Genomic DNA, 22,030 nt, shown 5'->3' on the forward strand with positions numbered 1-22,030 from the left:
TGTACATCCTGTATAAACACCAACTGACATATTTGACGACTTCCTTCACAACAAACATGGAGAACCTTGATGAAAGGCTATCAGAACAAGTTTGCAAACATAAACATCTTGATGATACCTCATGTAGGGATGCGAAAATGAGTTTGAACTCCTGGAAAGAGGTTGGGGAGGTAATGGGGATAGATGTGGTAAAAAGGTATTGTGACAGTCCCACAATGTGCTTACTAAAGTCTGATTTGGATATATTTGGATGTTTTCACTGCATAACGTTTAGAAGTTGTCCCTTTTCAGATTTAGAAGTGACAGCTAAATGCTAACTCCTGTTCGTATAAGCTGGTAGCATAGCTAACATACAGAAATCGGTGGTGGTAGTCAAAGTCGTTTTCAACTGTAATGCAGTTGATTGGTGATGATGACAAACATGTATTGGGGTTGACATCAATACAAGTATTGTACTCAGAATTTTACCTCAGCAAAGTGTAAAATACACATAGCCTAAATGTAGGCTAATTTTGCTGACGGTCAAAGAGGAGATTCGGGATCTTTCCTTCACGGGATCATTCCCCAAAACGTTTCCATGGCATTTCCATTGTTTTGGTCTAATTCTATTGACCTCTTTACCTCATCTATGGAAGTGGAAGCTTGCCACAAGAAGTGTAGGCAGTTGCGGGACAAACTCATAAAGCAAAACAATTAAATTAAGGTTTGAAGCGGATGCAGGTGGGAAAATGGTGCTGTCTTTTTACGTCATGCAATCTTGGCTGTGTTTCTATGTCAAGCACTTGTCTTTTTGTTTTGCCAATTGCTTGTAATTAGCTGGCTGGCTATTGAGATTAGCCCTGAATCACTACGAGTGGTGCCTTATTGGTGGTGCAGACCAATTTATTGGATGCGTATGACAGCTCCCCGAAGTGCAAGAAGTATGAATGCTCTGACTTCTGCGGAGGCCGCATTGCGTAAATGCTGTACGGCCACTGCAGAAATCAGATTGACCATACATCGGCTTTAAGTTTGAAGCTACTAACCTGCATTGTTAGTGAGTTTGAAGACTAACCCCCTCTTATTAGTGAGTTTGAAGACTAACTCCCTCTTATTAGTGAGTTTGAAGACTAACCCCCTCTTATTAGTGAGTTTGAAGACTAACTCCCTCTTATTAGTGAGTTTGAAGACTAACCCCCTCTTATTAGTGAGTTTGAAGACTAACTCCCTCTTATTAGTGAGTTTGAAGACTAACCCCCTCTTATTAGTGAGTTTGAAGACTAACCCCCTCTTGTTAGTAAGTTTGAAGACTAACCCCTTCTTATTAGTGAGTTTGAAGACTAACCCCCTCTTGTTAGTAAGTTTGAAGACTAACCCCTTCTTGTTAGTGAGTTTGAAGACTAACCCCCTCTTATTAGTGAGTTTGAAGTCTAACCCATCTTGTTAGTGAGTTTTAGACAATATTATATTTGTTTATGTTTGGACAGTGTAGGATGCTGGCCGGCTAGTTCTGCAAGCTATTCCCAAGGAGAGACACCACTGTTATCAGGAGGAGTATTGAAGTGTGGTATGTTTTAGTCTTTGCACAGTTGTTTAATTATTTTGTCCATGTGATGTTTACTAGAATTCAGCTTTTAGAGGTAAATGTGTAACATGTTAGATTTTTTTGAAGAGGACCACAATGGAAATAATTATTTCACTTTTTTCTGTTATCCTCAACAATTTTTTTTATACATTGAATCCACATTTGGGGTTCTATTGTGTTTTAAATTGTAAAATTAAAAACATCAATTCTGTCTTGTTGGTGAGTTTGAAGACTGACCTGTCTTGTTGGTGAGTTTGAAGACAATGTTTCGGTCGGAAATGCCACAGACGTTCCTAACGGAAGCGATGCAGCTGTAGTTGGCATAGTCTTGAGGACGAAGGTTCTTCAGCTTCAAGATCTTCGTCTCCCCCTGCAGCTCAGATACACAATCAGAATAACACTAGTGTGAAAATGTGTGTGAATAGAATGAATACAATAATAAACACTGTTCATGAAGTATCTCCACTTCATTTATGGCTTTTACATTTTTCTGAAATTGCGGTTGGATGATTACAAGTTGGATGATTCCCTCCCTTCTGATTCTGATAATCTTACAAACCAGGATTTCTCAAAAACCTGGAAAACCTTGGGACAGTTCCTGGAATGTTGCAACCCTATGCCATTCACATTTACTGTAAATCACGGAACCAGGAACAGATCTGCATGTTTCCAAATGTAGCATAGTTCATGAACTTTACTGTAAAACAAGTCATAAAACAAATCACAGTTACCCTTATTTAATCTGTTGCGAAACCACTGTGCAGATGACACCACGGATCACACAACGTGGTCTTCACCGCTACATCACTCAACATCGGACAGCCTCACTAGGAGGTTGTTCAATTTCACTGTGTGTCTGTTGACTCCTCCACCAACACCACACAGTAGCCTGACAGACAGAGACTGTGACTCCAGACAGGCCCAGCTAGAGCCCTGTGATGGGATGTGATGAGAGTCTTTGATCTTCTTCCTCTCCACCAGGGGGTCAGATTAGGACTTCAGTCAGCCTGGCACATCAGTCCTCACAAGCCGTAATCATAGTCCTCACGAACCACAATCACAGTCCCCACAAACTCTAATCGCTCATCTCTTTCATTCTCCCCAATGATCATCAGTCTACTGCATGGCATTCAGATGTTAATTGTATTTGATTAGGAACGGAGGGATGGACTCAGTCTGTGGCTGCAGTTGCTTTACCTCCTCCTTCTCTCTGGTTTTGGCTGATAGTGGAAGATGTGTCTGGCGGGATGATGATTCAGAGGCCAGTTTAAAACAGTGGGAGACACATTGGAATAAAAATCAATTTGGAAAACAAGGGGGAGGAGGAAGGGAGGGAGAGAGGGATGAGGGTGGTTGGAGGAAGGAACATAGGAGGTGGGATGGACGAGGATATGAGAGAGGTTAGACGATAAAATGTGGGCAGAAAAGAATGGAGATATAGAAAATACATTTGGAAGGATGAAAGAATAAGGCTTGTGTGAGAGATGTAACGATTGGAGGGAACATTGACAAGAGGGATAAAGGTGGGTAAGAATGGGAAAGGATAGAGAGAGATAGAGGGGCTGTAAAACAGAGAGATGGATGAAGGAATTAATGAAGGAATGAAAGGGTGTTGGGGATGGCCTTATAAGGGTATATGGATAGATGAATAAAGGATGAAGAGTCTGGATGCATTGTTGGTCTGGATGCATAGACACACAGCTGTGTGATCAACACACCCACACCAGTAAAGCTTCAACGGCGATGTCAACAAGACCTGGTCGCATTGTTCTAAAATTACCTCTCAACATAAGTCAGCACCATCCTTCACTCCTCTCCACCTCTTACATCATTGCTCTCTCCCTCCACTCCTAATCTATAATATTAAGGTAGTCTCAATGTTCTGCTTGCCTGAGTTAGAATAAGCTGTAGCCAATACTATTTACCAAAATAGTTTTTATCTATATTTTCCATAGCTGTCTATTTACCACCACAAACACTCAACGAGCTGTATAGGGCCATAAGAAAACAAGAAAATACTCATCCAGAGGCGGTGCTCCTAGAAGCCGGTGATTTTATTGCAGGGAAACTGAAATTCTACCAGCATGTCACCTGCAACTAAAGGCAAAAAAACTATTGATCACCTTTACTCCACACGCAGAAATGCCTACAAAGCTCTCCCTCACCCTCCACTTGGCAAATCTGACCATAACTTCATTCTAGACAATCTGGACCCTCTCTTTCTAAAATTGTTGCAACCCCTATTACTAGCCTGTTCAACCTCTCTTTCGTTTGAGATCCCCAAAGATTGAAAAGCTGCCACGGTCATCCCCCTCTTCAAAGGGGGAGACACTCTAGACCCTGTTATAGACCTATATCCACCCTGCCCTGCCTTTCTAAAATCTTCGAAAGCCAAGTTAACAAACAGATCACCGACCATTTCGAATCCCACTGCAACATCACCACTATGCAATTTGGTTTCCGACATGGTCATGGGTGCACCTCAGCCACGCTCAAGGTCCTAAACGATATCATAACCGTCATCGATAAAAGACAGTTATGTGCAGCCGTCTTCATCGTCCTGGCAAAGGCTTTCGACTCTGTCAATCATCGCATTCTTATCGGCAGACTCAGTAGCCTTGGTTTTTCAAATGACTGCTTCGCCTGGTTCACAAACTACTTCTCAGATAGAGTTCAGTGTGTCAAATCGGAGGGCCTGTTGTCCGGACCTCTGGCAGTCTCTATGGGGCTGCCACAGGGTTCAATTCTCGGGCCGATTCTTTTCTCGGTATATATCAATGATATCGCTCTTGCTGCTGGTGATTCCCTGATCCACCTCTACGCAGACGACACCATTCTGTATACATCTAGCCCTTCATTGGACACTGTGTTAACAAAATTCCAAACGAGCTTCAATGCCATACAACACTCCTTCCGTGGCCTCCAACTGCTTTTAAATGCTCCAAATCAAAATTAAATCTAGAATAGGCTTCCTATTTCTCAACAAAGCGTCCTTCACTCATGCTGCTAAACGTACCCTCGTTAAACTGACTATCCTACCGATCCTTGACTTCGGCAATGTCATTTACAAAATAGCCTCCAACACTCTACTCAGCAAACTGGATGTAGTCTATCACAGTGCCATCGGTTTTGTCACCAAAGCCCCATGTACTACCCACCACTGCGACCTGTATGCTCTCGTTGGCTGGCCCTTGCTACATATTCGTCGCCAAACCCACTGGCTCCAGGTCATCTATAAGTCTTTGCTATGTAAAGCCCCGCGTTATCTCAGCTCAATGGTCACCATAGCAACACCCACCCATAGCACTCGCTCCAGCAGGTATATTTCACTGGTCATCCCCAAAGCCAACACTTCCTTTGGCCACCTTTCCTTCCAGTTCTCTGCTGCCAATGACTGGAACGAATTGCAAAAATCACTGAAGCTGGAGACTTATATCTCCCTCTCTAACTTTAAGCATCAGCTGTCAGAGCAGCTTACCAATCACTGTACCTGTACACAGCCCATCTGTAAATAGCACACCCAACTACCTCATCCCCATATTTTTATTTATCTTCTTGCTCTTTTGCACCCCAGTATATCTACTTGCACATCATCATCTGCACATCTATCACTCCAGTGTTAATGCTAAATTGTAATTATTTCGCCTCTTTGGCATATTTATTGCCTTACCTCCATAATCTTCTACATTTGCACACACTGTACATAGATTTTTTTATTGTGTTATTGACTGTACATTTGTTTATGTGTAACTCTGTGTTGTTGATTTTGTCGCACTGCTTTGCTTTATCTTGGCCAGGTCGCAGTTGTAAATGAGAACTTGTTCTCAACTGGCCTATCTGTTTAAATATTGGTGAAATGTATTCTCCTGATTCCTGCTTACCAGCAAAAACTCAAGCAGGAAGTACCATTGACACACTCATTACTGAAGTGGCCCGACGAAGCAGATGCTAAAATACAGGACTGTTTCGCTAGCACAGACTGGAATATGTTCCAGGATTCATCTGATAGCATTGAGATTTACCACATTAGTTACCGGCTTCATTAATAAATTAATCGACAACTTCGTCCCCACAGTGACCTAACATTCATATCCCAACCAGAAGCCATGAATTACAGGCAACATCCGCACTGAGCTAAAAGCTAGAGCTGCCACTATCCAGGAGCGGGACATTAATCCGGACACTTATAATCCCGCTACGCCCTCCGACAAACCATCAAACAAGCAAAGCGTCAATTGTGTCCATACAGGACAAAGATCAAATCCTACTACAACGACTCTGACACTCGTCGGATGTGGCAGGGCTTGCAAACTACCACGGATTACAAAGGGAAACCCAACCACGAGTTGCCCAGTGATGTAAGCCTACCAGACGAGCTAAATGGCTTCTATGCTCGCTTCCAGACAAGCAACACTGAACCATGCATGATAGAACCAGCTGTTTGATCACACTCTCCTTATCCGATTTGAGTAAAGCCTTTAAAACAGGTTAACAATCACAAGGCCACAGGGACAAACGGATTACCAGGATGCGTACACAGAGCATGTGCTGACCTGCTGGCAAGTGTCTTCACTGACATTTTCAACCTCTCCCTGACCGAGTCTGTTTCAAGCAGACCACCATAATCCCTGTGCCCCAAAAGCCAAGGTAACCTGTCCAAATGACTATCGCCCTGTATCACACATATCTGTAGCTGTGAAATGCTTTGTAAGGCTGGTCATCGCTCACATCAACAACATCATCCCAGACACCCTGGACCCATTCGCATAACGCTCCAACAGATCCACAGAAGACGCAATTTCTATTGCGTCTTCTGCACTCCACACTGCCCTTTCCCACCTGGAGAAGGGGAACACCTATGTGAGAATGCTGTTCATTGACTACAGCTCAGCGTTCAACACCATAGTGCCCTCCAAGCTCTTCACTAAGCTAATAGACTGAGCACCTCCCTCTGCAACTGGATCCTGGACTTCCTGATGGGCCGCCTCCAGGTTTCGAGCGTAGGCAACAACACATCCACCACACTGACCCTCAACATGGTGGCCCCTCAGGAGTGAGAGCTAAGTCCCCTCCTGTAATCCATGTTCACCTACATCTGTGTGGCCGTGCACGACTCCAACACCATCATTAAGTTTACCGACGACATGACGGTAGGCCTCATCACCAACGACGATCAGACAGCCTATAAGGAGGAGGTCAGAGAACTGGCAGGAGCTGATCGTGGACTACACAAAGTGTATGTGACGAGTCAACTTTTTTTACTCATCACATATGCTACTGTTTATTATCTATCACTTTCTTCTTAGTTATATGTACATATATAACTCAATTACCTCGAACCCCTGCACATCAACTCAGTACTGGTACCCCGTGTATATAGCCAAGTTATCGTTACTCATTGTGTATTTAGTCATAGTTTTATTGTTATGTGTTTTACTTTCTATTATTTCTTTATTTTATATCTATCTGCATTGTTGGGAAGGGCACGTAAGCATTTCACTGTTAGTCTAGACCTGTTGTTAACAAAGCATGTGACGAATAACTTGATTTTGATAACAGCATCCCTCTCTCCTCTCCTCCTAACCTCTGCCAGAGAGAAACAGTAATCTGGCATTTAGCAATGGGAAAACAAATGTGGTGGCTTCAAACATATCTCCTGATCTTCCTGTTATTCTTCTGCCCACCACGGGGAATAATGCATGCCACGGAAGAAGAGGAGGAGAGGAGGAGGGAGGAGAGAGGAGGAGGAGGAAGCCCTCAATGAAAGCCTGTCACTTCTTGGCTAATTACCAAGGGCATATTCCCATGCTGGGTTTGAAATGCTACCCCTGCTCTGTCCAAATGCTTGGTGGGCTGAGGGAAAATAGAGAAGAGGACAGAGGTGGGGGGAAAAGAAGAGGTGGGCTGGGAGAGGAGAAGAGAGACGAAAGGAAAGTGGGCTTGGGAAAGGAGCATGAGAGGAGGGAATTGGAGAAGAGATGGACTGAAGGGAAGAGGAGGGAAGACAAGAGAGGAGATCAGGGATCAGGACAGAGCAGGAGGAAAAATAAGACATGGGCTGGGGGAGGAGAGGAAAGAAGAAAGAGAAGAGGAGAGGAGGGGAGAGAGAGAGAGAAAGGAATAAGAGAGAAGAGGACAAAAGAGGAGGGAAAAAAGAGGTAGGCTGGGAGAGGAGAAGAAGACGAGGGAACAGGAGGCTCAGAAGGGCAGCCAGCTACCTCAGACTCGCAGTCTCTGGGCACACCCTTATTTATTTAAATACATATCTCCCCATCCAGAGTGTAAAGTACTGAGATGTCTCTACATACCCCGCCCTATAGACTCACCTATACCCATCCAGAGTGTAAAGTACTGAGATGTCTCCATATACCCTGCTCTACAGACTTACCTATAGACATTAGGTCTACAGTATATTGTCTTATTCTTACCTGTGTGAAGAATGGTTCGTAGATCTCCACTCCCTTGTCAGAGCCCTGTGAGAGGACATCTCGTCCTCGGTGCCAGCTGTAGCGGACAGGGGGGTTGGAGTTAGCCATGCAGCGCAGGAACACCGTCCTCTCATAGTAGAACTGCTCTTTGGCCTCTCCTACACTCTGGTGCACCGTCACTACAGGGTCATCCAGGACTGGAGACAGAGAGGAACAGGGGAAGAGGAGAGGACAATCTATTGATCAATCAATCAATAAATACATCGGGCAAGTAATGAATCCATTGAGAGCTCAATTGAATGGCTACCTAACCAATAAGACATTTGCATTATCGATGATCAACACCACGTGAAAAATAAATTCACTACAGTTCAAAAGTTTGGGGTCACTTAGAAATGTCCTTGTTTTTGAAAGAAAAGCAAAAAATGTTGTCCATTAAAATGACATCAAATGGATCAGAAATACAGTATAGACATTGTTAATGTTGTAAATTAAAAGATTAAGATGGGCAAAAGAACACACACACTGGACAGGGGAACTCTGCCTAGAAGGCCAGCATCCCGATGTTGCCTCTTCACCGTTTTGCGGGTACTATTTAATGAAGCTGCCAGTTGAGGACTTGTGAGGCGTCTGTTTCTCAAACTAGACACTCTAATGTTGTTGTCCTCTTGCTCAGTTGTGCACCGGGGCCTCCCACTCATCTTTCTATTCTGGTTAGAGACAGTTTACACTGTTCTGTGAAGGGAGTAGTACACAGCGTTGTACGAGATCTTCAGTTTCTTGGCAATTTCTCGCATGGAATAGCCTTAATTTCTCAGAATGAGAGTAGAATGATGAGTTTCAGAAGAAATGTCTTTGTTTCTGGCCATTTTGAGCCTGTAATCGAACCCACAAATGCTGATGCACCAGATACTCAACGCCTATGTAGATATTCCATTAAAAATCAGTCATTTCCAGCTACAGTAGTCATTTACAACATTAACAATGTCTACACTGTATTTCTGATCAATTTGATGTTATTTTAAATTGACAAATGTGCTTTCCTTTCAAAAACAAGGACATTTCTAAATGACACCAAACATTTGAACTGTAGCAATATATATATATATATATATATATAGTCAGACACTTTTGGATACGTGTGATGTTTCACACATATTTTTCACGTGAACAAATCACGTGAAAAATTCCACGTGGGGAAAAACATAGTTGTGTGAAGTGTCGCATTGACTTTTCACATTACTCATACACATCTGATTTCCCAATGTTTCACGTATGCTTGTGTCAGGATTAGAACCAGAATCTCGAATGGGAGTAGGCAACGTCTTGACTATACGAACAAGAGTGAAAATACAAATTTTGTAGTCGCAGGTGGGGCTACATCATCACGTGACCATGAGCAAATATGACCGACTCATGTCCGCTACACTTTCACATGTGCATTTTCAAATTTTAAGGTCAACTAGGGCTGTCAAACGATAAAACATTTCAATCGAGTTAATCGCATGATTTGCTTTGATTAATCACAATTCATTTTAAATTCTTAATTTGCTCAAATTGAGCTGTAATTTAAGATTTTTTTATACAAAAAGCATTACAAGAACATTTACATCTTGATTTTGTCCAAAGTAACAGTTAGCAAAATCTGGTAAATTGATAAACACATTTTCTTTAACCTCAAAGTCACCTTGTTTTGACATCGCATTGTTGTTTTTAGCTGTATAGATTATGTATTTTTTTATGTTTTCTGTGAATTTTGAACACTTTCAGATAATGTAAAAAAAAAGGAAAAAAATGTGAACTTGAGTTCACTAAACTGATTAATGATTAACTCTGACAGCATTACTTTTAACATGTTTAACAGGGTAAATAAGGAGACACGGAGCTCTAGCTTCTCTGTTCTTTTCACTGGGCTTTTTCCAACGGTCACTGACCAACATATGAAGAAGAAAGGCGTGAGCCTGCAACGGTAACACTCCAAATAGATGGCTCAGAAATAAGAAATAATTATTTTGAACGCACTTGAATTGTTATACTCAGGTAGGCTAAGTTGACTTTTTACAGAATGGCATTACAGAATTAACAATTTCATATGTGAAAATTGCTACTGCAACATGTTAACACCACCTTTTCACATGTGAGGAGAATAACACAATTTCACCACCGCATGTGAACTTGCAATTCTACATGTGAAAATGAGATTTTCACGTGGAGTTTTCTTACATGTGAAACAAACAATTTGATTGACAGTTCATGCAGTTTTTGTAGTCTGATCATGGAATTCTGAATATGTCATGCGTCTACACCTACATTTTAATGTGTCTACCGTGTCCAGAGTGTGTCCGGATTCCCTTTTCCCCGCTATATTAAAATACCTGAATGCATTCTGCAAATAGTGGAACAGGCTACATCTGATAGGGAAAGGGAAAGGGGGATACCTAGTCAGTTGTACAACTGAATGCCTGCAACTGAAATGTGTGTTCCGCATTTAACCCAACCCCTCTGAATCAGAGGTGCGGGGGGCTGCCTTAATTGAAATCCACGTCTTCGGTGCCCGGTAAACAGTGGGTTAACTGCCTTGCTCAGTGGCAGTCGATCCAGCAAACTTTCAATAATAATACAACAACATCTTGATGGCTGTAGCAAACTACTGTAGCTAATTAACCAGCTAAACTCTGTAACTAGCCAGCTAGCTAGCAAAGCTAAAGCGCTTGCAAACAGGTTAGCATAACTCTAGACAAATAAAACACAGTTTTTCTAATTAGGCTAGCTGGCTAGCATTTTTAAAGCCAGCAAACACGTTCCTCACACGCTAGGAACGTATTTTCTCCAACGTTTAATGAAAAAAAGTGTCTTTCGCTCACAAAAACAAATGTTTTCTGGAGACTTGTGGGCCGAGTGCTGATGACGTCACCTACTGTATGCTCTTTATGTTGCCTGATTACAGTCCAGACTGAGGAGAAATCCGCACACAATGCGTCCCTGACCAGCTCCTGAAGTGATCGGCCAGATCTGAACACAATCAGACCACAATGCAAGTTTTGTGTGTCTAGACCCTTCTTTTCAATGAGATCTTTGTATTCTGATAACAGAAGTCGCATGTACGTGTCAAGTGTAGTAATAATGGTGAAAAGTTCAAAGGTCACACTTAGTTCAAAGCCTCTGTAATTGACATGTACTTATTCCAATATGGCGTAGCAGTCGGATGTGTCTTTTGTCTTGTCCCATGTAAATAATCGTTTTCCTCGTTTTTTTTCGTAAATATTTCGTATATATTTTAATCTCACTTTCCATCTACGGACTGAATATGGGGGGCTGTGGTGTGGTGTGGGGGCTGTGCTTTGGCAAAGTGGGTGGGGTTATATCCTACCTGTTTGGCCCTGTCCGGGGGTATCATCGGATGGGGCCACAGTGTCTTCTGATCCCTCCTGTCTCAGCCTCCAGTATTTATGCTGCAGTAGTTTATGTGTCGGGGGGCTAGGGTCAGTCTGTTACATCTGGAGTATTTCTCTTGTCTTATCCGGTGTCCTGTGTGAATTTAAATATGCTCTCTCTAATTCTCTCTTTCTCTCTTTCTGTCTTTCTCTCGGAGGACCTGAGCCCTAGGACCATGCCTCAGGACTACCTGGTATGATGACTCCTTGCTGTCCCCAGTCCACCTGGCCGTGCTGCTGCTCCAGTTTCAACTGTTCTGCCTGCGGCTATGGAACCCTGACCTGTTCACCGGACGTGCTTGTTGCACCCTCGACAACTACTATGATTATTATTATTTATGAACATTTTAACATTTTAACATCTTGACCATGTTCTGTTATAATATCCACCCTGCACAGCCAGAAGAGGACTGGCCACCCCTCATAGCCTGGTTCCTCTCTAGGTTTCTTCCTAGGTTTTTGGCCTTTCTAGGGAGTTTTTCCTAGGGAGTTTTTCCTAGCCACCGTGCTTCTTTCACATGCTTTGCTTGCTATTTGGGGTTTTAGGCTGGGTTTCTGTACAGCACTTTGAGATATCAGCTGATGTACGAAGGGCTATATAAAAATAAATTTGATTAAATTTGATTGAATATACTCTCCTGTAACCCGCCTCACCCAATGTGGTACGGATCTGCTATTAGCCAGCTAACTAGCTACTAGCTAGTAGTCAGTTAGCCACTGCCATAACTCGGACACCAGCCAGCCTCAGCTCGGTCAATACCTGCCAGTTTGCACAGCGCAATATCAACCCAGAGCATGTTGAACTGCTTTTTTTCTACCTCCAAATTCCTACCGCAAGCTCTGGACCATTGCACCGGATCATAGCAGCTAGCTAGCTGCAATCCGATTGGCTACTCCTGGCTAATGCCTCTGTCCCGAAGCAAGCACCAGTTAGCTTTGAGCTAGCCGAAGAGGTCTACAAGCTAATTCTTGGGCTACAATACCTATTTTGCCAATTGGCCTGGACCCTTTATTGCCGACACGGAGCTCCGCCAATCCATCACGGCTGGTCTGCCGACGTAATCGTCCGAGGTGGTTTCAACAGGCTTTTCTGTTGTGACGTCGCCGAAGACCCATCTGCTGGCCACGGCCCGCAAGCTTTCTGAATCGCTGTGTCTCCAGCTCACCTAGCGTAGTAGCGACTACCGAACGGCTCCCTGACTCACCTATTGCTGGTCATTAGCCCTATGATCACTCGGCTACACATGCCTCGCCCTAATGTCAATATGCCTTGTCTACTAATGTTTAGGTTAGTTAGTATTGTTTTATTTCACTGTAGAGCCCCCAGCCCCACCCTAAATGCCTTAGATAGCTCTTTTGTCACACCCTCACATACATGCAGAGACCTCACCTGGCTTAACTGGTGCCTCCAGGGACGCAACCACCCATCATCACTCAATATCTAGGTTTACCTCCACTGTACTCACATCCTACCATACCCTTGTCTGTACATTATGCCCTGAATTTATTCTACCACGCCCAGAAATCTGCTCCTTTTATTATCTGTCCCCAACGCACTAGACAACCAGTTCTTATAGCCTTTAGCCGTACCCTTACCCTACTCCTCCTCTGTTCCTCTGGTGATGTAGAGGTTAACCCAGGCCCTGTATCCCCCAGCACCACACCTATTCCCAAGGTGCTCTCATTTGTTGACTTCTGTAACCATAAAAGCCTTAGTTTCATGCATGTTAACATCAGAAGCCTCCTCCCTAAGTGTGTTTTATACACTGCTTTAGCACATGCCGCCAACCCTGATGTCCTGACTTAGGAAGGCCACCAAAAATTCAGAAATTTCTATCCCCAGCTACAACATTTTCCGACAAGATAAAACTGCCAAAAGGGGCGGAGTTGTGATCCACTGCAGAGATAGCCTGCAGAGTACTGTCATACTATCCAGGTCTGTGCCCAAACAATTTGAGTTTCTACTTTTAAAAATCCACCTTTCCAAAAATAAGTCTCTCACCGTTGCTGCTTCTTATAGACCCCCCTCAGCCCCCAGCTGTGCCCTGGACACCATATGTGAATTGATTGCCCCCCGTCTGTCTTCAGAGTTCGTGCTGTTAGGTGACCTAAACTGGGATATGCTTAGTGCCCCGGCCGTCCAACAGTTTAAGCTAGATGCCCTCAATCTCACAAAAATTATCAAGGAACCTATCAGGTACAATCCTAAATCCGAAACCATGGGCACTCTCATAGATATCATCCTGACCAACTTGCCCTCTAAATACACCTCTGCTGTCTTCAACCAGGATCTCAGCGATCACTGCCTCATTGCCTGCGTCCGTAATGGGTCTGCGGTCAAACAACCACCCCTCATCACTGTCAAATGCTCCCTTAAACACTTCAATGAGCAGGCCTTTCTAATTGACCTGGCCTGGAACCCTGGAAGAATATTGACCTCATCCCGTCAGTAGAGGATGTCTGGTTGCTCTTTAAAAGTGCTTTCCATCCTAAATAAGCATGCCCCATTCAAAAATGTAGAACTAAGAACAGATATAGCCCTTGGTTCACCCCAGACTTGACTGTCCTTGACCAGGACAAAAACATCCTGTGGCGTACTGCATTAGCATCGAATAGCCCCCGCAAAATGCAACTTTTCAGGGCAGTCAGGAACCAATATACACAAAGAGTTAGGAAAGCTAAGGATAGCTTTTTCAAACAGAAATTTGCATCCTGTAGCACTAATTACATAACGTTTTGGGACACTGTAAAATCCATGGAGAACAAGAGCACCTTCTCTCAGCTGCCCACTGCATTGAGGCTAGGAAACACTGTCACCACCGATAAATCAATGATAATCGATAATTTCAATAAGCATTTTTCTACAGCGGGTCATGCTTTCCACCTGGCTACCCCTACCCTGGCCAACAGCTCTGTACCTCCCGCAGAAACTTGCCCAAGAACCCCCGCTTCTCATTCACCCAAATCCAGACAGCTGATGTTCTGAAAGAGCTGCAAAATCTGGAACCCTACCAATCAGCTGGGCTAGACAATCTGGACCCTCTCTTTCTAAAATTATCTGCCGCAATTGTTGCAACTCCTATTACTAGCCTGTTCAACCTCTCTTTCGTATTGTCTGAGATCCTCAAAGATTGGAAAGCTGCCACGGTCATCCCCCTCTTCAAAGGGGGAGACACTCTAGACACAAACTGTTACAGACCTGCCCTGCTTTTCTAAAATCTTCTAAAGTTAACAAACAGATCACCGACCATTTTGAATCCCACTGTCATGACGTTGCCCTCTTTGAGTACAGCGAGCACAGTTGACCCCCTCCCCCTCTACCACCCCCCTACTTCTGCACCATCTCCCTCTGAACCAGGCCTTTTCTATGCACCATTCCCCTACCTACCTCCCCCTACCCAGGCTGCTGTGGTGAGAGGGGTGGTGAAATTCCAAAGGAGAATGTCCTGCCTCATGGCCACAGTATAAAGAGACAGAGTGTTTTCATGGAGAGAACAAAGGATTCTTCCATCTCACAGAATTGGAGAACCGAACAACATTTATGTTCTGGAGAAGGTATAAAAGATCGGTGAAGAATCCAGCTACGAACTGGTCCATTTGGTACAATTTTATGAAAACTCCTGAGAGACAATATGGCCATATTACCATACTAAGGTTTATATACTAGCCTCAGCGATGAGACTTACATCTAATGGTTGTATAAAATTTATGAATAAGGATAAAGCTATTTGGAATATGTTGAGATGCTATGTACTTACGATAACCTCTTTCATCTAGACGTTCCGCTAGCAGAACACCTGCTCCAATATCCAATGATAGGCGTGGCGCGAATTACAAATTCCTCAAAAATACAAAAATTTTTTCAAACATATGACTATTTCACAGCATTTTAAAGATAAGACTCTCCTTTATCTAACCACACTGTCCGATTTCAAAAAGGCTTTACAGCGAAAGCAAAACATTAGATTATGTCAGCAGAGTACCAAGCCAGAAATAATCAGACACCCATTTTTGAAAATAGCATATAATGTCACAAAAACCCAGAAGACAGCTAAATGCAGCACTAACCTTTGATGATCTTCATCAGATGACACACCTAGGACATTATGTTATACAATACATGCATGTTTTGTTCAATCAAGTTCATATTTATATCAAAAAACAGCTTTTTACATTAGCATGTGACGTTCAGAACTAGCATACCCCCCGCAAACTTCCGGGGAATTTGCTAACAATTTACTAAATTACTCACGATAAACGTTCACAAAAAGCATAACAATTATTTTAAGAATTATAGATACAGAACTCCTCTATGCACTCGATATGTCCGATTTTAAAATAGCTTTTTGGTGAAAGCACATTTTGCAATATTCTAAGTACATAGCCCAGCCATCACGGGCTAGCTATTTAGACACCCGGCAAGTTTAGCCTTCACCAAAATCAGATTTACTATTATAAAAGTTTGATTACCTTTTGTTGTCTTCGTCAGAATGCACTCCCAGGACTGCTACTTCAATAACAAATGTTGGTTTGGTCCAAAATAATCCATCGTTATATCCGAATAGCGGCGTTTTGTTCGTGCGTCCCAGACACTATCCGAAATGGTAAATCAGGGTCACGCGCATGGCGCAATTCGTGACAAAAAATTCTAAATATTCCATTACCGTACTTGAAGCATGTCAACCGCTGTTTAAAATCAATTTTTATGCAATTTATCTCGTAAAAAGCGATAATATTCCGACCGGGAATCTCCTTTTCGGCAAACAGAGGAAAAATCACAAAGACGGGGCGGCCAGGGCACGCGCCTAAGCCCACAGTCCCTTGATCGGCCACTTGAGAAAGGCGATAATGTGTTTCAGCCTGGGGCTGGGATGACGACATTCAGGTTTTTCCGGGCTCTGAGCGCCCATGGAAGACGTAGGAAGTGTCACGTTAGAGCAGAGATCCTTTGTAAAAGATAGAGATGGCAAAGAAGTTCAAGAAATGGTCAGACAGGCCACTTCCTGTAAAGGAATCTCTCAGGTTTTGACCTGCCATTTGAGTTCTGTTATACTCACAGACACCATTCAAACAGTTTTAGAAACTTTGGAGTGATTTCTATCCAAAGCCAATAATTATATGCATATTCTAGTTACTGGGCAGGAGTAGTAACCAGATTAAATCGGGTACGTTTTTTATCCAGACGTGAAAATACTGCCCCCTAGCCATAACAGGTTAACCTGTTGGGGATAGGGGGCAGTATATGCACGGCCGGATAAAAAAACGTACCCAATTTAATCTGGTCACTACTCCTGCCCAGTAACTAGAATATGCATATAATTGTTTGATTTGGATAGAAAACACCCTAAAGTTTCTAAAACTGTTTGAATGGTGTCTGTGAGTATGACAGAACTCATTTGGCAGGCCAAAACCTGAGAAGATTCCAAACAGGAAGCGCTCTCTCTGACTATTTCTTGGCCTTCTTGATCATCTCTAACCAAAACAGGGGATCTCTGGCATAACGTGACATTTTCTAACGCTCCCATAGGCTCTCAGAAGGCGCCAGAACGATGAATAGTGACTTTGCAGGCCATGGCTGAAAAACAGTAGCGCAATTGGATAGTGGTCGATCTGAGAACAATGAGACTGAGGCGCGTGCACGAGCTGACATCATGTGTTTATTTTTTCTTTGAACGAAAACAGGGTTTCCCGGTCGGAATATTATCGCTTTTTTACGAGAAAAATCAAAAATGATTTTAAACAGCGTTTGACATGCTTCGAAGTACGGTAATGGAATATTTTGATTTTTTTTGTCACGAAACGCGTCGGGCGCGTCACCCTTCTTTACCCTTCGGATAGTGTCTTGAACGCACAAACAAAACGCCGCTATTTGGATATAACTATGGATTATTTGGAACCAAACCAACATTTGTTATTGAAGTAGAAGTCCTGGGAGTGCATTCTGACGAAGAACAGCAAAGGTAATCCAATTTTTCTAATAGTAATTCTGAGTTTGGTGAGTACCACACTTGGTGGGTGTCAAAATAGCTAGCCTGTGATGGCCGGGCTATCTACTCAGAATATTGCAAAATGTACTTTCACCGAAAGCTATTTTAAAATCGGACATAGCGATTGCATAGAGGAGTTCTGTATCTATAATTCTTAAAATAATTGTTATGTTTTTTGTGAACGTTTATCGTGAGTAATTTAGTAAATTCACCAGAAGTGTTCGGTGGGAATGCTAGTCACATGCTAGTCACATGCTAATGTAAAAAGCTGGTTTTTGATATAGTTATTGCCTTATCTCCCTAATCATACTACATTTGCACACACTGTACATAGAGCTTTTCTATTATGTTATTGAATGTACGTGGAATGCTGGAGAAAGTAGGATAACTACACAGTGACTCAAATCACAGGTACATGTCACACACTGACTGCTCATGGGAAAACCTCAAAGGCCCCCACTCAAGCATCAACACATACACACACACACACACACGCACGCACGCAGGCACGCACACACACACACACACACACACACACACACACACACACACACACACACACACACACACACACACACACACACACACACACACACACACACACACACACACACACACACACCCTCCCCAAGGGCACATTGACTTTCCTAATCACTGATGTAGCATGCATAGCCTTCAAAGTGACAGTCCTGTAGGAGACAGAAAGGTCTGCAAAGAATCCCTAAAATCCTCTGCAAACCCATCACTGATGCCATCACTCCTTAAGATAATATTTAGTTGCCCTCTTGTCCCTAATGGGAGCTCAGTTAAATAATGTCTCTGTTTCTCAACACATCAGAGAGAAGTTTTCCCTGTCTGCCTAACAGTTTGCTATTTGAGCAAAGTGCTCGTGGTTGATTAAATTGATTCAAAGTTAATCATCTTAATCGCCTGACGAATTAAGCATTGGCAATGGGTGTTCATCATAACTCTGACTGTCTTTTAGCATGTTAATTCTCGCCTTTTTAAGATTATGTCAATTTGCACACTCAAAGAAACTATAAGGGGGTTAGTCCATTTCCCCTCTCATCTCTCTCTGAGATGCAATCAGTTCTCGACGCAAACAGGCAATTTAAATGGAAATGATGAAGAAAAAAACAATGCAAGATATGCCCTCATGCTAAAAACTCCTAAACGATGACAGATGACCTTTTGTGCATACGAAGAAGTCAGCGACTGAGCTCTAATCTCATTTTGTACAACTATTTTCATTCCACCGCTAACCGTAAAGAAACAATATGAGGCATTGAATTGGAAATGTTAATTGATGGATTCATTGGCTCTAAATCAGACTCACAGCATCGTCCTGTCTCCCTCTGGGCTATACCGCAGGACCAGGGCCTAACCAGGGAGCATGCTGCCCCCCCCCTCACACACACACAAACACACAAGCACACACACACACACACACACACACACACACACACACACACACACACACACACACACACACACACACACACACACACACACACACACACACACACACACACACACAAACATAGGCATACACACACAGACACGTTACAGTGTGTTGTGTTTTGTGTGTGTGCGTCATTCCATTACAGACAGAGCGATTGACTGGATTCATTTTGGAGGAGCAGACTGCTCTAAATAAATACACAGATTTATTATGGAGACGGTAGGATGATGTGTATGTATATGTGTGTGCGTGCATGTGTGAGTATCTGGGAGTGTATTCACGTGCGTGTGTGTGCGCATGCTCGCTTGCATGTGTGTGTACTGTATCTTAGTATGAATCCCACATCTTATCTCCAGCTCTTCCCTTCTCTCTGCCCGATTCACTCAATGGAGGAAGAAAGGACCACGTGTCTCTAAATGCAGAACCTGATTGGGGCATGTCAACTACACCGCAATTACCTTCAGGAGTCACACTCTGATGGTTGTAAAGCTTAACCTACAGAGCCCGCAGGAGGTGTGTGTGTGTGTACGCCGTGGTACTGGCTCTGCTACAGATTTGTTAGGGTTTGCAATTGAAGGTTTAACGGGTGGTTCGCAGGCAAGTGAATATGTCCATATACAGCTCAACGCTCTGTGGCAGCAAGTTAAACCTTTTTACGTCACTGGCCTCTCTCACTCCCACCAATCACTCAGTCATGACCAGCGAGTCAAAACGTTGAGTTCTTCACGTTTCAGACACAAGAGCAAAAGAGAAGAAGAGAAAGTGAAAGGGACAAAGACAGAGAGCGACAGAGCAAGGGAAATGGAGAGAAAGAGAGAGAGAGAGAAAGGAACAGGGAGAGAGAGAGGGAAAGAGAGAAAGGAACAGGGAGAGAGAGAGGGAAAGAGAGAGAGACAGGAATAGAGGGACAAAGACAGAGAGAGAAAGAGCAAGAGGGAAAAAACAGGAACAGAGGGAGAGATGTCACAGGTCTCACACAGAGAGAGAGACATAGACAGAGAGAGAAAGAGAAAAAGAGAGAAAGAGAGAAAGAGAGAGATAGAGAGAAAGAGGGGTCATGTCATATCGTTTACTCAAGCACTGTACATCAGACATGACAAGTGAGTCATACAAACTCTTCTTCAGAAAGGAAGCATGGAGAATGTTATCCCTTTAGACTCATGGGAATTTGCCTATGTGGATAGGGCTAAATGTAAACGTTTTGTACAGAAGAAATATGAAATGCATTTGCATAACCCTGATAGAAATTGAAAGGGAAAAGTTTGGAGATTATGGGAAAATTATTAGACCAAAAGGTGAGGAAACAACAGTTCACACAAGACTGAATCCAAACATTACACTGTGCATTTGACATTTTCTGTACTTTCTGCCGCATTTGTTGATAACAAAATCTGAAAATACTTTGGATACATAAGGTAACATGATAATAAGAATATTCCTGGAAAAAGGATTTGAGTGAGAGGACTAACTGGTGTCTCCAAGTGGACACACCTCTTTACAACTAGAGCATCACACTTGGAGTTGTTTTGTTTGGAACACAGCCCTGCATCCCCGCCCTCACACAATTACTGCTGTTGTTAAGGCAATTCAAAAATGGTCCATTCCAAATTGCAATCTGAGTGAGGTGGCCATCATTTAAAAGCTTGATCTATTGCCAAAATGACTGGCTAAGTTATAAAATACGATTTGACAGTGTTAGGCTTTCACAATGCAATTCAGGGAAACAGATCATCATTTTGGTGCACATAGAAGGAGCCCTGAGTGCACTCAGGTGCTTGTGCTGTGGGGAAGTTTCTTCATAATAGACAAACAGGCTCATTCTGTTCAGAACAACCCAGGGTATGACGCCATGTCATCTTGTAACTGTACATGAAACATAGTAATCATGAACATTGGCACTGTATACGACATGAGTTTTATGATATGGAAATGTGTCCATTCTCCCCAAGATACACATACATCTCTCCCAACACCTTCCTCTCTATCCCAACCCCTCCTCTCTCTCCCAACGACACTCTCTATCTCCCCATCTCTTTCTCTTCCTCAGCACCTCTTCTTCCCTCTCTAGCTATCTCCCTCCCTCCCTCTCTTCACATAATCTACGCCAGTTATTTGGAAGGGAGAGAGATATAGAGAGAGAAAGAGAGAGAGAGAAAGAGAGGGAGCGAACAGAGAGAGATAAAGAGACATAGAGAGAATGATCAGCACCCATGAGGCTTTGAGTCCGTCAGCCCATCGTGTCAGAGGGCTGTGGATTCATTTCACCCAGTTGCCGTGGCAGTAATCATTGTCCCAGCTTGATTACAATGCCGCATTTCCAAACTCCCTAACACTGTTGTGTTTATCCATCTACGGGTAGAAATAGTCACATTATGTCAAAGATAAGGAATTTGCTTTCGCTCTCTACTAAGAGAAAGGGAAGGATAAAGGAGGGGGAATGGGGGGAAGTAGCAAATTGCAGGCATCCAGATGTCGGGTTAATGAGATGGCGAATCCATTGGCTGTCTTCTGTAATCATTCCCTCAGTACGTTGGCGGAGCATCCTCTGCCCTCCATGCGAGGGGCTATTTTGGTGTATGGTTGAGAGAGAGAGTCGTGGACGAGAAGTATCAGTGGGCATCCCTCCCCCCCCTCTCTCTCTCTCTCTTCCTTTTACAATAAGACCTAAAAGCAGCTCCTAAAAGTGACTAGCTACTCTTCTTTAATAAATTGGAAGAAAAAAAATAGGTGAAAAAGAGGTTCTGACGGCCGCAAAGCGACGTGTCTCTCTGAACAGGGTAGATGGATGATTTGAGACATTAAGACTGACTGGTGAAACTGTAACCTGAGCAACAACCAGACTAAGTGTCTGTTCAAGGTGTGTTGGAGCGAACGGATGGGACTAACTGACGTTGATAGCTGTTGCAAATGAAAACCGCTCGGAGAGACTCAAACACACAAAAGGTTGAATGTATCAGATAAGATATTCATTAGAACATTACAGCAATTCAAGAGAAGTGTAGGCAAAATGGAAACCAATATATTCAGGCTGATGTTGTTACATACATTTCCTTTCACAACATTGAGAATGTGAACATAAAATAAGCGATGATACAGAAAAATGAAATGCACACGGTTTATGAGGTCATTATGTTCCATTACTCATTCATAAAGTT

The 22,030-nt window shown here is 43.1% G+C and overlaps 1 protein-coding gene across 2 annotated transcripts in view; it reads right to left on the bottom strand.

Annotated features, from left to right (window-relative positions):
* The window catches only part of LOC106608081 (MAM domain-containing glycosylphosphatidylinositol anchor protein 2), a 398,494-nt gene that overhangs the window by 199,406 nt on the left and 177,058 nt on the right, over nucleotides 1–22,030 (bottom strand). For both annotated transcript variants that reach the window (XM_014205777.2, XM_014205779.2), the window contains exons 4-5: nucleotides 7,993–8,189; nucleotides 1,802–1,934 (exon numbers count right to left, since the gene is read on the bottom strand). In XM_014205777.2, the coding sequence (XP_014061252.2) occupies nucleotides 1,802–1,934; nucleotides 7,993–8,189 (330 nt within the window). The remainder of the gene's footprint in view (nucleotides 1–1,801; nucleotides 1,935–7,992; nucleotides 8,190–22,030) is intronic.

Source organism: Salmo salar, chromosome ssa06, assembly GCF_905237065.1.
Source record: "Salmo salar chromosome ssa06, Ssal_v3.1, whole genome shotgun sequence".
Lineage (NCBI taxonomy): Eukaryota > Metazoa > Chordata > Actinopteri > Salmoniformes > Salmonidae > Salmo > Salmo salar.